Source organism: Sminthopsis crassicaudata, chromosome 2, assembly GCF_048593235.1.
Source record: "Sminthopsis crassicaudata isolate SCR6 chromosome 2, ASM4859323v1, whole genome shotgun sequence".
Lineage (NCBI taxonomy): Eukaryota > Metazoa > Chordata > Mammalia > Dasyuromorphia > Dasyuridae > Sminthopsis > Sminthopsis crassicaudata.
The window spans coordinates 372,690,624-372,707,766 of NC_133618.1; the positions used below are offsets into that span (position 1 = coordinate 372,690,624).

Sequence of the window (17,143 nt, forward strand, 5' to 3'; positions counted from 1 at the left end):
ACCCCAACGAACTGAGATTGACGTTTAATGTGATCCTGAGATTCCATGAGAGAATAGAGTAAAAGGAGCAGAGACTGAGTTGGAAAAGAGACATTAAGAGCTGGGAAAACTGAAGGGCAGAGAGAGATTTGAAGAGCGAGGAAAACCTAAATACAAATTTGATCTTAAGACACCTATTAGCAGTGTGAACCCTGGAAAAGTCACTTAACTGTTCAATTTCCTTTACTGTAAAATGAGGATAATAGCACTTATTTCCCAGGGTGATTGTGAAAATTAAATAAAAATGGCATGCACTTAATATAAATGCTTTTTTCATTACCTCTCAAGTAACTAACCTGAACTCTCAAAAGACTAAATGGCAAAAACAAGATTTGATCCTATATCTCCTGACTTTTCTTTTCATCATATCATACAGCCTCTCCCTAGCATATAGTTAAAGGGAGGGAGCTAGGATTAGAACTGCCTCAGTCCAGTGTGGTCTATTTTATTTGTTCTTTTCAAAAAACCAGCTCCTAGTTTTTATTAATTTTTTTAGTTAGCTTTTCAATTTTGTGAATCCTTTAATCCTTTTTTTTTTTTTTTCAGGATTTTTATTTGTTGTTATCTAATTGGGGATTTTATATTTACTTATTTATTTTTTAGTTTTGTGTCCAGTTCATTGATTTACTCTTTCTCTTTTATTAATAAAAGTTTTTAGAGATATAAAATTTCCCTAAATAGTGCTTTGACTACATCATATAAATTTTGCTGTTAGTCTCATTCTTTAGGATTAGATTATTTAATTTCCAATTAATTTTTAATCTTGTTTCCAAGGCCCTTTATTGAATGTAATTTTTTTTTTTTTTGCATTATAGTCCAGAATGGTAGGTATACTTGATATTTCTGCTTTTCTGCATTTGTTTGTGAAGTTTTTGTGCCCTAATACATGGCCAGTTTTTGTAAAAGTGCCATGTATAGCAGAAAATAAAGTATGTATATGTATATATATATATATATAAAAAAAATATATATATATATATATATATATATATATATATATATATATATATATATTTTTTTTTTACATTTTTAAAAATTAAAGCTTTTTATATACAAAACATATGCATGGATAATTTTTCAACATTTTGACCCTTGCAAAAACTTCTGTTTCAACTTTTTCCCCTCCTTCCCTCCACCCTTTCCCCTAGATGACAGGTAGGCCCATACATATTAAATATGTTAAAGTATATCTTAAATACAATATATATATATATATACATATAATTTATACAGTTATCTTGCTGCACAAGAAAGATCAAATTAGAAAGGAAGTAAAAATAACCTAAGAAGGAAAAAAAAAATTCAAGCAAACAGTAACAGAAAGAGTGGAAATGCTATATTGGAGTCCATACTCATTTTCCAGTATTCAAGAAAGTATATTCTTTGTAAATTTCCATTAAATATAATCTTTAGAGGTTTATCATATCTAACTTTCCTAAAATTCTATTAATCTTTATAACTCCTTTTTTTTAATGGTTGGATTTATCTAGATCTTTGAGAAGATCCCCACTAGTATATAGTTTTTATTTCCTCCTATAATTAATATAATTATAATTACATATGAATATTATATAATATAAATAATATAATTAATTCAACTTTTTTCTTCAAGAATTTGATACTATACCATTTGATGAATGTCTTTGGTATTGATATTAATTCATTATTTATGGAACCTTAAAATTAAAAAAAACTATTTTCAAAACATATGCATAGATAATTTTAAACATTTATCCTTGCAAGACCTTGTATTCCAAATTTTTGTTCTCTACCTTTCCCTTAATCCCCTCCCCTAGACAGCAAGTAATCCAATATATATTAAACATGAGATTCTTCTATACGTATTTCCACAATTGTCCTGCTACATAAGAAAAATCTGATAAAAAGGAAAAAAAAATACAAGCAAAGAAGAACAAGAAAGGTGAAAATGCTTTGTTGTGATCCACATTCAATTCCCACAGTCCTCTCTCTGGGTGTAAATGGCTCTCTCCATAAGTCCAGTGGAACTGGCCTGAATCATCTTAACTGTTGAAAAAGAGCCCTGTCCTTCAGAATTGATCATCACATAATCTTGTTGTTGCTGTGTACAATGTTCTCTTTGTTCTAATTCACTTCACTTAGCATCAGTTCATGTGAGTCTCTCCAGTCTTCTCTGATATCATCCTGCTGATCTTTTAAAAAATTTTTTTATTATATCTCTTTATTTACCAGATATATGCATGGGTAATTTTACAACACTGACAATTGCCAAGCCTTTTGTTCCAATTTTTCCTCTCCTTCCCCCTCCCAGATGGCAGGTTGACCAATACATGTTAAATATGTTAAAGTATAAGTTAAATACAATATGTGTACATGTCCAAACAGTTATTTTGCTGTTCAAAAAGAATCGGACTTTGAAATAGTGTACAATTAGCCTGTGAAGGAAATCCAAAATGCAGGCGGACAAAAATAGAGGGATTGGGAACTCTATGTAGTGGGTCATAGTCATCTCCCAGAGTTCTTTCCCTGGGTGTAGCTGGTTCAGTTCATTACTGCTCTGTTGAACTGATTTGGTTCATCTCATTGTTGAAAATGGCCACGTCCATCAGAATTGATCATCATGTAGTATTGTTGTTGAAGTGTATAATCATCTCTGGTCCTGTTCATTTCACTCAGCATCAGTTCATGTAAGTCTCTCCATGACTCTCTGAAATCATCCTGTTGGTCATTTCTTACAGAACAATAATATTCCATAACATTAATACACCACAATTTATTCAGCCATTCTCCAATTGATGGGCATCCACTCAAGTTTCCAGTTTCTGGCCACTACAAAAAGGGCTGCCACATTCTTGCACATATGGATCCCTTTCCCTTTAAGATCTCTTTGCGATATATGCCCAATAGAAACACTGCTGGGTCAAAGGGTATGCAGAGTTTGATAGCCCTTTGGGCATAGTTCCAAATTGCTCTCCAGATTGTTATATCAGTTCACAATTCCACCAACAATGCATCAATGTCCCAGTTTTCCCATACCCCCTCCAATATTCATCATTATCTTTTCTTATCATCTTAGCTGATCTGAAAGGTATGAGGTTGGTACCTCAGAGTTGTCTTAATTTGCATTTCTGCAATCAAAAGTAATTTAGAGCATTTTTTCATATGACTAGAAATGGTTTTAATTTATCAGAAAATTGTTCATGTCCTTTGATCATAAATGGTCAATTGGAGAATAGCTTTATTCTTATAAATTTGAGTCAATTTTCTATATATTTTAGAAATGAGGCCTTTATCAGAACTCTTGGATATAGATTTCTCCCCCCCACCCCCTTTTCCGCTTCTCTTTTAAACTTGTCTACATTGTTTTGTTTGTACAAACCTTTTTAATATAATCAAAATTATCTCTTTTTCTCCTTCCTCCCAGTATCTCCTTTCTCACTCATTGTTTTTTGAGATCACAATATAATTGGCACATCCATGTCTTCTGTCTGTGTAGGTTCTGTTCTAATAATGGTAAAAATTCTTAATTCTTACAGGTATCATCTTCTCATAAAGAAATGCAAAGTTTTTCTTATTGAATTTCTTATGATTACTCATTCAGATTTACCTTTTATGCTTCATATGCCTTGTTTCATTGTCAAATTTTCTACTTAAGTCTGGTCTTTAATAAGGAATGCTTGAAAATCCTCTATTTTATTAAATATTCATTTCCCTCCCGTAGGATTATACTGACTTTGTTGGGTAGGTTATTTTTAGTTGTAATCCTAGCTACTTTGTCTTCAAGAATATCATTATTCCAAGCCACTCGAATAAAAACCCAGACTCAATTTCTTTATTATAGTAGGTGTTAAATATTGTATAATCCTGACTGTGGGTCACTATTCTCTAATTTCTTTCTAGTCGCTTGCAGAAGTTTCTCCTTCACTTGGGAGTTCTGGAATTTAGCTATAATACTCCTGGGAATTTCAGGAGGTGAGCAGTGTTCAACTTTTGCTTTGCCCCTCTAGGTCTAAGCTATCTTTTATAATTTTTTGAATTATGATATAGGCTCTCTTTATGATTATGGCCTTCAGATCATCTAATAATTCTTAATGATCTCCCCTTAATCTATTTTCTAGTCATTTGTTTTTCTTGTGTTACCTATTTTCTTCTGTTTTTCCAGTCTTTTGACATAATTTCATTGCTTCTTGATGTTTCATGATTCATTAGCTTCTGCAAATTCACTTCTAATTTTTAAGTAATTACTTTCTTCAGATCTCTCCTACTATTTGGGCAATTCTTTTTTAAGGAGTTATTTTCAGTATTTTTTTGTGCCTCTTTTACTAGGCTGTTAATTTTCTTTTCATAATTTTTATGCATAGCTCTCATTTCTCTTAATTTTTCTTCTATCACTCTTCATTTTATTGAAAAAATTTATTTTTGCTTCTTTATCTCTTCTAGGAACTTTTGTTGGACTTGCTTATAATCTGAATTTTTTTTCCTTAAAAATTTTTTTATTTTTAACATTTTCTCAATATTTTATTTTTTCAAATACAGTTTTCAACATTCATTTTTGTAAGACTTTTTGTTCCAAAATTTTCTCCCTTCTCCAAGACAGCAAGCAATTCAATGTTAAATATGTGCAATCATCTTAAGCATATTTCCATATTTGTTATGTTGTACAAGAAAAATCAGGCCAAAATTGAAAAAAAAAAAAACATAAGAAAACAAACAAAAAAGGTGAAAATATACTTTGATTCACATTCAGTCTTCATAGAGCTTTCTCTCTCTGGAGACGATGGCATTTTTCATCCCAAGTCCTCCCATTCATATTTTTATTTAAAGCTTTACTTGTAAATAATCTCATGGCACATATTGGGGGGAGGGAGTGTAAAGACAGAATCAACAAGTCTTGGAATGAAACAAATTAGGCAATGATCTTGTAAAGCTTTTGAAGGTCACCAAAGCCAGAGTCCAAGCCATAATTTCTCAGCCTTGATAAGTAATTGAGACAATTTTAGATTACTAAATAGTCCCAACAGCCAAAATGACAGGTTCCAAAGCAAGGGAGTGACTCTTCATTGTTTATGCTGAATTCCAAATTATGTGATAAATGCTTTGTAGAAGTTAAGTTTGAGGTCACTATTCCTAGAGACCCATATACTGAGGAGGGGCTATTCCTGTGGAACTATTGAGAGGTCACCTAGTCTGATTGTTATCTTCAGTAGCATCTCCCCACCTCATCCTCTCCTTAACTATTATATTTAATTTTATTTTTTATATTATTTTATTATTATTATAACTTAATATTCCTGGGCATTTAGTCACATTGTAAGACCTGTTGCATTCAAACTGCTGCAAATCATTTCATTGTGATCTCTGTGACTGATGTATATAAGGTTATAATTTTGCTTTATAACAATTTTGTAAGTGCTATCCTTCACTGAGGAATTTAAGTCAATATTGTTTGTTATAGCAGACATACATGTATGCTCAGTATACATATGTACATGCATATATACAAATATGTATAATTGATCCTTGTTATTTATCAATTCCACATTTGTGAATTTGCCTCCTTGCTAAGATTTATTTGTAATTTCAAAATCAATTATTGCAACTTTTGCAATCATCCATGCACAGGACAGAAAAAAATTTGAGGATGAACAAGGTAATATTTTGCTTTAAGTTTTCATTCTGTTAATAAGTGTCCTCTTCCCTGTCAAATGCCATGTTTTTCTCATTTTTATATTTTTACTTGGAGACTTCATTGTTTAAAATGGCCCACAGATGTCTTGTTTTCCTAAGTATACAAGAAAGCTGTGATATGCTTTACAGGAAGTTATAATGCTGTTGGCTTTGAATTCAATGTGGTACATTCAGAAAAAGGAAGAAGAAATTTGCCGATTTCGACAGGAAACTGCTTTGGAAAGTGCTAAAGTAAATGCTGTGCCGGAGACTCACAGGAACCTTATCCTGTATTTCCCCTAGGAAGCAATGGTTTGGATCATAACTACCATGCATGGTGAAAATCAATTCTGTGTGTTTGTACATATCAATATACAGAGATTTATACACAACCATAATAAATAAGAACTTTTATTATTCTGTTGGGATATTTGTGGATTCTGAATTGGCATTCACATGTGAATCCTTAAGGGGGAAAATCCTATAAGCACCTTCAGGAAACTTTTCATCCCTCACCCAAAGTCATTCTTCTGTCATTTGCCAGATAATTTGAGACACAATTCCCTGAGGCTTTTAGCCACATGATACACATATTCTAAGTACTGCAGCTGCTTGTTTCTTGGCTTTTAGTCCCCAAACTGGCTGGTTTTAATTTTAACCCATAACAACTCCATTAAGTGTCCATCTGGACCCAGACAGCCTCATAAAACCTAGCACCTTAGATGAGATCCTCAATAGTCTTGTTAGCCAACTTCCCTGAGTAAATCGGGAAATATTTCCCTCAACAAAGACCTGAAAGCAGAGGAAATAGCATCTTTTCCCCTACCAATTACCCTCCCAGAGGAATTATCTCTAACAACAATCACCAGTGGAATTTTCCAAATACAAAGGGGCAAGCAAGGAAGTCGTCAGTGCCCACATTGAGCACAGATGTGGAGAACCATGGCATCTTGCTTCCTTTATCAAATCTCCCGAAGTCTGAAGTGCCAGTATGAATAACCCTCTCCCCTCCTCTGCCCGCTTTGTTGACTTATGCTTAGGCCTTTTCCCCTTAGCATGGGTGTTGGATTATTAGTGATTAAGAGGAATTTGGGGAAAAGTGTATGAACTGATGCTAAGTGAAGTGAGCCAAGTTTATGATATTGTAAAGAAAAACAACTGAGTTAAGACTACTCCACAAAATTGATCAGAGTCAAGCTTTCCACAAGGGGTATAGAAGAAGACATGTATTTTCAGACATGGCCCAATGGGTAGATGTTTTGCTTAATTATTATAAAGGAAAATTTACTGGGGGGGAAGGGCTAATTATGGAGAGAAATAATGGAATAATTATGGTGATACCAAAATAGAAAAGACTGCCAAAGAAGCATAAAGATGTTTGGAAAAGGCTATAAATAGGACAGTGTTGAAATTAGCATGTTCAATTTGAAATATTAAATCACATTGAGCTGCTTTTTAAGGTATATCCAGTCTTTTTGGTACAGGAAGATGCTCACTTGTTGATCTTCATAATAAAAAGGGAATTGGGAAAATGTATTAAGAACAGGGATCTGGGGAGACTGGGATTAAAGAAATAGACATTAAGAGAAAAGTCATAATTGTGAAATTTGACAAACAAAAGAAGTGTAAAGCTCATGTAGAGGGTCCCAGTCTGCTCAGTGAAGGGTAGGATTCTCAAGTGTAGGGGTTGGAAGTAGGGCTGGAGACAGATGATCAGAAGCCAGGGGAACCAGTGAAGGAGTCAGAAATTGTAGGATAGGATATTGTCACAGTGAGGATCAAGGTGCGATTACACACCTTAAATTTCCAGTTGAGTCTTCCAGATTTTTTAATCTCCTGTGTGGACTCTCAAGTCCTGGGCCAGAAGTAGAGATGGTAGAGGTTCCTTCAAGGAATTTGAAAGATTTGAAGGTTAGGAAAAAGTACGTTGGGAATAAGGGATAAAGAATCATAGATAAGGAATCACTGAAGTGGCTTAATTGGATCTCTGAGGAGCCTTTTGGAAGCTTGCTTCTCTGGATACTGTTTTATGAGGTGATCCTGATCAGTCTTGTACTTATCATCCTCCCAGATGTTTTTTACAAATGAGTTATGCTGGATGCTATCTCTGGTGAGCAGATTCAGGGCAGATTCTAGGGGTTTTAGCAGTTGATGTATATTGCTGAAATTCCTTTAAAAAAAGCTGTAATTTTGATGCCTGTTCTTTTATCCACTTCCTCATTTTTGGGGGTTGGTAACTAGCTTAAGTAAGTCAGTTTGAACTTAATTGCACACCAAAACTTTTTTTTGGGGGTGAGACAATCAGGGTTAAGAATCAAAGAGCTAGAGTGAAATGAGCAAGACCAGGAAATCATTGTATACTTTAACAATACTACTATATGATGACCAATTCTGATAGATGTGGCCATTTTCAACGATGAGATAAGCCCAAATCAGTTCCAATAGAGCAGAAATGAACTGAACCAGCTACACCCAGCAGAAGAACTCTAGGAGATGATTATGAACCACTACATAGAATTCCCAATCCCTCTATTTCTGTCCGCCTGCCTTTCTGATTTCCTTCACAGGCTAATTGTACACTACTTCAAAGTCTGACTTTTTTGTACAGCAAAATAACTGTTTGGACATGTATACATATATTGTATTTAATTTATACTTTAACATATTTAACATGTATTGGGTCAACCTGCCATGGGGGGGGGGGGGAAGGAGGGGAAAAATTAGAACAAAAGGTTTGGCAATTGTCAATGTTGTAAAATTACCCATGCAAATATCTGGTAAATGAAAACATAAAAAAAAAAAAAATAAATAAATAAATAAATCAAAGAGCTAGTGTCAAATGTCTGTGGCCTGATTTGAATGCACTCCCCAGGGTTAGTGCACTACCCATTGTACCACCTAGCCGCTCCACACCATAATCTTTTCAAACTTTCTTAGATCTTCACTTTAATGAAGCAGCAATCTGACTGTACACAGACATCCTACAGTGATAAATGGTTGTTTGCTGTCTGTGGAGATGTCTGACTTTCGTGATGAGGTGCTTCTCCCATTTAGCACTTCCTCACTTTTGACAGGACACTTTTATATCTTCTTCAAGCCTTTGGTCATTTTATATTTTAACCCACAGCCATTTTCCCCAAATGCTTTTTTTTTTTTTTTTTGCTGTCCTCTCTTGTGTATACTTTTGTGCAGGTTTAATTTGGAAGCCATGGCTCTTCATCATTCAGAGCTCTCTACTTAATTCTCTGTATCCATGTTGGCATATTAAAATGGTCTTTAAAATGCCAGGTAACTGGCCTAGACTGTGGAGCTATCTCCACAGAATGGATGATAGCAGTGGGATATGAACCTGGTTCTCTTGACTCCATGGGACTTCAGGTACTTTTCAGTTCCACTGTCCAACTGGAACTCGTTGGCACTCATTCTGAAGAGCTTAACCTGCATTTAAAAGTGTACCACCCCTACCTAAGGCCACAGGGCAGAGTGAGATGGGAGGTGCTCATCATGACCACCCCTGAAAAGGACCTGACCCCCTGCTCCCAGCAGATGCTAACACTGGCACAGCAACATCAACAAAGAGTCTTGACTAAGAGTCATGCTTGAAAACTTTATTTCACAATATAAAACTCTTATCTCCAAACCACTGTTTCCTTTTGCCTTCTCACTGTGATCTACACCTCGGATGCACTCAATCAACTTCCAGTCTCCCATTACCCACTTGCACAAATCCCTCTTCATACAATCCGTAACCCTCTGAACACATTTTAAGCATGAAAAAGAGTATTTTTGATGCCCACCAGGACACAAATCACGAGTAAGATGCCAAAGGGAGTTTACTCTGTGCACAAAACTGCCACTCCACGCTCATAGAAGCTCCGAGGGTCTTCTTTTGTAGCAATTTCAAAGTCCACAGTAAAGATAAGATCTGCCCGAGTGAAGTTCAGATACACAGGTAAGGTGACCTGCAGGAGAGAGCAAACATGCAACAAAGAGTTCAGTGCTCAAGGCAAAAATGCTTCAAAAAAGCAGATAGATAGTATAATTGTCCATGACTACTCTGAAGGACTTAGAAGGAATTGATTGGATTGTGTCTGAGTACAGACTGAAGCATTCTCCTTCTCTCTCAATTTTTCTTGTGAGTTTTTATTTTCATTAGGGTGGGAGATACATAGAAAACATAAATTTTCTTTCACAACTTGACTTATGGCAATGTTCTGCATAATTTCACATGTGGTTTCTTTATTGTGGATAGGGATAAGGGAGAAAACCTAGAACTCAAAAATTTAAAAAACAAATGTAAGAAAAAATTTTTTTGAATGTAATTGGGAAAAACATTAAATAAAAAAACAACTAACAAACAAGCAGAACTGAACAATGATAGAATGCTTGGTTCACGAGAAGATCGATTAAAGCAACAAGCTGAAAACATTCTAGTTTTAGAGGCCTTACATAAGACAGAAAACTTCTCCACTGAGGGGCACTGCCGGATTAAAGCTAGCAGCCAAGGCCCCAAACCACCTGCTGCTCCAATTCTTCAGAGTTAATGGGCTAAATGCTGGTTCTGTCCAATCATCAGGATCCCAAAGCACCATTACCTTAAACCCCTGTCCTTTCCACTAAAAAATGACCACATGGACTGAAATAGGGGATGGTGAGGCCTATGGAGTAGGGAAAGTATGTTTATAGAATACAGGGATATGAAGCTCAATGAAAAAACATTCGCAAATTTAAAAAAGGAGCACACCAATCAGATGATAAAAGCCCTAGAAGAACAGCCATGTCACCCTGTCCAAATTCGGGCAAGCTTAGACTCACCACATTTGCTTTTTTCTCTGCATTTGTCTGTTTGATCCAACGTAGCTGAGTAATAGGAAGTATGGTTGAAATTGCATTAGAGAGAGACAATTTGTTATTGTTGCATGTGGCTCCCTGAAGCTTCAAACCTACAAGAAACATTCAACAAGAAAATAAAAATTAAAAATAAAGTGAACAGAGAATCTTTCACAGTTAACACCCATCTTCCCCAGAGATTTTCATAGACTGTTAAAAGGGAAAATTTTGTAGAAACAGATCATCAAGTCTATTTGTTTAGCATAAAAGTTAGATAAATATAAACTTCAATAACTAGCAGCCTCTCTAGTCACTCTAGTCTAGAGGCTCTCAAGTCACCATTTCAATTATAACTGTGCCCACACCAAACCCCTAATCTGGACCAAGAAAGGCAGGACCCAGATGCTCACCTGTGACTCCAAAACTGCAGGCGTCCAGCACAGCATTCTGGGCAGTTGTGACATTGACTTCCAGGCAAAGCTCCTCCAGAGACCAGCTGTTTGCTTGGGCCACATACTGTCTGGTGGCTGTAATATAAGCCTCTGGAACAAACAGGCCACCAAGGCACACATGGATGTTCTATCCCCCAAAGAAAAAACAGCTTTTAGGTCATGTATGTGAAAATGGAAATTTTTCTCTTTTCAAACCAAAGGTCTCTCAGCACAAATGCTGAGGTGATATCAGACTTCCCACAAGCACACACTGAGTTTGTCTCACAATTAAAAATGAAGCCAACCTCTTGATCCTAAGAGATCACATTTAATGTCCACTTGGCAGTTTCAGCTAATTCCAAATGATTTGCTATAACCTTGCCAAACTAAGTTCCCCAATAAAGTCTGATCCCTCCCTTAATGTCAGTCCAGTGCAGCTACTGACAACTTCTGGATTTCCAATGGAAAATCTAATTTCAATTAGACATAGGAAGTACCTTTAATTCTTTTGCCCCACCAGATGCAGCTGCCAATGAAATATTCTGAAGCTGTTTAATTCGTTCACTGAAGTCTGAAACCCACTGAATAACTGTCATACCAGCAGGCACTGTGTAGTGGGACCAGCTCCGAGGTAAGATACCTGCAATAGGAGAATATGAATACTCAGGACAGTTCTAACACCTTGCGAGTTCAAAAGCTGGATAAGTTTTGTAAAAATCTTTTCCTCTCAATTGGGACAGGTTCCATTCTAACTACTGAAAATCATAATAACTACCATTTTTCTAAAGTCACCAAACCTTTTACAAATAATTTGAACTAACTAACAGATTTATCCAAAAGTTCCTGGGATGGATGCCTGGATCTAGAATATTTTGATTCCAGGAACCAATCCAGTGTTTTAAAATACCAGTTATATAGACAAAAGAATGATTTTAATTGTCCTGTATTAGTCCTTTTTAGGGAATTCTATTCTCAAAGCAACTGAAAACAGTGGTCATTTTCTGGCTGGAAGTTCAGTGCTGGTATATTCCCAAACAGAAAAGATCAATTCAGATATTTTAAAAGTGTATTAATATTTTCATCTTATTTTTCCCTCTCTGCCTAAACTCCCAACCAACCAACTAAAAAAACAAAGTCCAATCTACGTTATGTAAAAGGACACTGGTAGGGGCAGCTAGGTGGTGAAGTGGATAGAGCACCAGCCTTGAATTCAGGAGGATCCGACTTCAAATCTGGTCTCAGACACTTAATACTTCCTAGCTGTGTGACCCTGGGCAGGGGGGGGGGGGGGGGGGGGGGGGAAAATATATATATATATATATATATAGCGCCTCAGGCCACTTTTCTTCTGAAATGGACAAGAATTTCCTTTCAGTTCTTTGCGTCTAAAGGCACCATTAATACTTATGACCAACATTCTTTAGCAGGGCTAATTAAAAAAGTAACCTGGCAGAAGGTTGGGAAGAACCCAGACCGGAGACCTTTTACTCCAGGACAGCAGAAAAGGAGCAGATGGATTGGTGTAGCTTTGAGGCTACACAAAGTAGCCAAGAACTCTTCCAGACATTTACTTATACTGGTAGGAAGTCAGTGTATCTTAGTCCCTTTTCTTCTGAAGCCCTATTTCAGGTCAGGGAGCTGTTTCCTAATATCTCAGAGTGGGAAAGACATAAGTCTGACCTAAACTAAGAATCTTCTCTATCACATCATTGAATAAATTTTCATCTAAGCTTTGTTTATCATTTTTTGATTGCTTTTAATTATTATATAAATTTTCTTGTAATTATGTAGAATTTATATGATCCCTATTTAAATGACAGTCTTATTGTCATTCTAGTCTGCTGATATTTTTTTTTGGATGTGGCTGCCACCCAACACATTAGCTCCTTCTCTAAACTTTGTGTTTTCAGCAAATCTGAACAAGGTATTAGAGGTACCTAGGCCAAATCTCTGTGGCAATCTGTTAAAGATGTCCCCCTCTAAGTTGGGGCCACTACTCCTCTCAATGTATTCTCTGTCAGCCAGTTATTCAACTACTTCACAATCCACTTAATTATGCCATTAACTAGCCTACATCTCTTCCTTTCATACCAACTAGCATAACAGAAGAAATTGTCAGATATCTAATTTTTGTAAGGAAACTTAACTGCTAACCTCCACTGCAAAAAGTCAAAATAGGATTAAGAATCTTTTATTAGAATCCTCTTGGAGTGAAGGCGCTCATGTGCCACCTACAACAAGAAGCCCTTTTAGATATTTATAGTTCCCTCCTTAATTATCTTTTATTTCCATTTCTATATCAGTGGTTATATCCCACAAAAAAAAAAAATCTCATTTTGTCTTTGTATTCACAGAGCTTAGATTAGCACCCTGCAACACAGTAATAACTAACATTATACAGAATTTTAAAAGTTTGCAAAGTGCTTTACACATTTCAGAGTAACTCCATGAAGTGTTACTATTATTCACACTTTATAGATGAGTAAATTGAGGTTAAGAGCAGTTAAATAACTTGCCCAGGGTCACAAAACTAAGGCAGTGGTCCTCAAACTGTCTTTCACACTATTGGAGGGCCGGACTATAGTAAAAACAATACCTCACACTGTCTCCGCCCCTCAGCCCATTTGTCATAACCAGGTGGGCCGCATAAATGTCCTTAGTGGGCCGCATCTGGCCCGCAGGCCATAGTTTGAGGCAATGAACTGCTTAGAACAAAAGAACCTGAGACCTCATGAGATAGCTGATCTGCACCCAGCAGGAATGATCACCTTGCCTAAGCAAATTGTAAAGATGAAGCTTATTTTAAAATATTTTATGCTAGACCAGCAACTGGGCCCTGTTATTATTCATCATTCATTCACAGAGCCCTTCAGTAGTCTGAAGATCAGCAGTCCCTTAATGCCAAATCAGCCTGACTATAGTCTTCACTCCTATGAGTCACCTAGGTAGTGAGACCATTGTATAACAAGAAAGCAAAAACCATAATACCTTTCACCAGTTCGTTTATAAGTGTCCGTAGATAGTTGGTTTGCTTCTTTTTTCCTTCACACACCTGAACCACATCAGCAAGATCCTGACGGACATCTTGGAGTAACTTGGCCCCCATTTTTACTTCTCTTTCAAAGAATCTGAACAGAGGGTCCTAAATTTAAAATGGAATTAAAGATAAATTGAAGAGAATAATAGTTTTTTTCCTAAACCCAACCAAAATCCCACAGGATTACATATGCTCTCTGGAATTACTTATTAGCCTTTACCTTGCATACACTTCACATTTATTTATGTTTGTATGTTGTTTCTTTGAGGGGCAGGGGCAGTTTTGTTTTTTCCTCTTGTACACTCAGTATCTAACCTGCTACATTATAATCTCATTGATTACTGAAGAAGCATCACTGGGTTGCCCTTGGTTCCTGAAGCACATGGTTAGAAGATTCTCCTCTCAGTGTGGGTGGGCCAGTGAAAGCTGATTCCCTCTAGGCAGGGGGATATCAGCAAACCAGAGAGCTTAGAGGATTATGTCTGTTATGACAGATTTGTTTTGCAAATGGAGTAGCTGGAATGTAAATGGTGGTTAGAATAACTATTAGCTAAGCTCAATGAACAAAATACAGAGATGTATGGGGGAGATATATTTGCTGTTCTGCTGCATAAAGGATAAACTTCTGAATATTTTGCTTGTTAAACTAAATAACTATACATATACATATTCATCTAGAACCTGGAAATTTGAGTTTCTGAAACCAGATTGAGCATAAACTGGACAAGAATTTATAAAGGTTGCTGTAATCAGATGCTTTTACTAGGAGAAATACTGGATGCTCTCGTTGCCTCTTCTGGAATACATGTCTTGGGATAGCTAGATGGTGCAGTGGATAGAGCACCAGCCTAGGAATCAGGAGGATCTGAGTTCAAATCTGCCTTCATATATTTAACTCTTCCTAGCTGTGTAACCCCAAGCAAATCATTTAACCTCAATTGCCTTGTCAAAAAAACAAGGTTAGAATATACGCTGCCCTTTCTTATACAAAAAGAAAAAAAAAAAAGAATATAAATTTATCATAAAATGAATTAAATCATCTGTCCCATGACTTGTTCTCTGGATGACGTCCTATTAAAACAGACAACTATTTCTTCTACACAGAAGTGGCCTAGTTCTCACCCAGAAAAGGTATGCTTATAGTTTCCTTCTTGGAAACCACTTGGAAAAATGATTCAAAAAAATGTCTTGACTGCATAACTTGATTGTATAACATATCGAATTACTTGCTTTCTCAATGAGAGTGGGGAATTTGGAATTCAAAATTTAAAAAAACAATGTTAAAATTATTAAGTGAATTGAGGGAAAAATAAAAGATCAGATTATAAAACAAAAAGACATGCCTTAATGTTTTCTACAGTTCGCTTCAGGTGATTCAGAGTCAATGGTATGAGATGCAGCCAGTTGGATGCAGTGGTATGGAGAGTTCTCATCCAAGCTGGGCGGCCATCAGAAGTGGAATCTGTCCGAGTCTTCTTCTCTGTTTCTGCATAAGCCAGGTCATCCTCATCCTCCAACATCTGCATCTTCAACATCTTACTGATCATGTCAATGCCTAAGTCAAATATACATTCGTTCAAAGGTGGCAAGGAGTGTAAAAAAATTTTTTTTAAATATAAACTATCTAAAATATGTTTACTTTAAAAAAACAAATCTGAAGCCAGGTTAACAATAAACCTAAATGGAACAAGGTAAGAAACAGTTGCTTTTATGTAACAGGAATGACTGAATTTTGTATCTGATTTCTCACTTGAAAAAATGTAGTTCTAAATAGCAAATAAATTACTGATAAACGATGTAGACTACTCCTTCATCTTTATCACAATCTCTTTTGAATTATTTATATATATGTCTTTCTACCATATATTAGATCATAGACTACTTGAGTGCATGCCTTTCAGAGGCATGTATCCAAACCAAGACATTACATGTTTATAACTCACACTGTTAGAAAGAATCCAGAAAAAATTGCTAAGATGAATAAAGTCTGATACAAGAAGCTGAAGAATTTTTTCCACAGAGTTGTGTTTTCATCATTGCGGTCAATCGAGAAAAGTAGATTTGGCAAGTTAAGAGTTGATTAAATAGAAACGAATCTATTTTTGGACCATGGATTAAAATGTAGAAATGGCAGGCTATTATTAAGTCAGGGTATTAACGATGACTGGTAAGAATGTATTTGCTTTGGGTCCTACAAAATTTATCAAAACAGTTTTAAAATGAAAAAAGTAGTAAAGGAAAAAACTGCCTATGTAGCTTTAGCTGTGAAACTATTCAAAAAATTCATTAAAAGTAGAAATCTAACAAAAGAGTCTATAAAAAATTCCATTCCATGAAGAAATGTGCAATACATGGTTAACCAAAAAAACAAACAAAACAAGAAAAAAACAGTGGAGATCCTAAAACAAAAAGGCAAATTTGATTCTATGAAGTACTTCTGACATTTGACAGGACTAGACATATGTCCAGAATTCAAAGAAAGAAGAGACAAGATACCCTGAGTGGTGAGAAGGACTTTCTCAGCATTATTCGGTAAGCCAAGCCATGAAGGTGTTTGGGTATCTGGAAGCAGTTCAACCCATTGTACAAATTCCTCTCGTCTGGAAAACAAACAAACAAACAAACAAACAAACAAAAAACAACACAATAAAACATATTAATTCCACCACATTCATAAGTGTCATCGTTATGAACGTGACTCCAAGTATTTTATATAAAATGAGTTAGACCTTGGATGGCAAAAGGTCAAGGCAGGCAAAAGAAGAGAAAGCTACACTCAGGTTAGAAAACTTGTAATTCCTGCTACAAATGAAATCCAAATGAAAATATTTGAATACCTAATGCCATCTGGCATTTGAATGTCTTTGTGCCCATCAACCTTGCTGGCCAGTTTAAATTCACTATCAAAGCTTTTAGTTGTAAATAAACGTTCCAGGAAAGTATTCAGTAAACGCTGGTCAAATTCATTATCAATACGCCCTCCATAAATGGACTGTGCCATCAGTGTCTTCAGAGCTGACCATGGGATTTTATCAGGAGAAATATTCTGTCGGCCCTAGGGAGAGAAAATAATCTGTGTCATCAATTCAAGAACAAAGGACAGATGGACAAAATTTGGATTTCGATTCTAAGAAACCCCAAAAATGTGCCTCTGCTATGT

General features: G+C 35.8%; 1 protein-coding gene across 1 annotated transcript in view; it reads right to left on the reverse strand.

Annotated features, from left to right (window-relative positions):
• Positions 1-9,278: 9,278 nt before the first annotated feature.
• Positions 9,279-17,143, reverse strand: part of DYNC1H1 (dynein cytoplasmic 1 heavy chain 1) — a 90,722-nt gene continuing 82,857 nt past the window's right edge. Inside the window, 8 exon segments of the mRNA XM_074291247.1 lie at positions 9,279-9,647; positions 10,501-10,628; positions 10,926-11,094; positions 11,444-11,586; positions 13,935-14,088; positions 15,327-15,538; positions 16,480-16,583; positions 16,821-17,038. Coding sequence (XP_074147348.1) covers positions 9,519-9,647; positions 10,501-10,628; positions 10,926-11,094; positions 11,444-11,586; positions 13,935-14,088; positions 15,327-15,538; positions 16,480-16,583; positions 16,821-17,038 — 1,257 coding nt within the window. The 3' untranslated portion in view covers positions 9,279-9,518.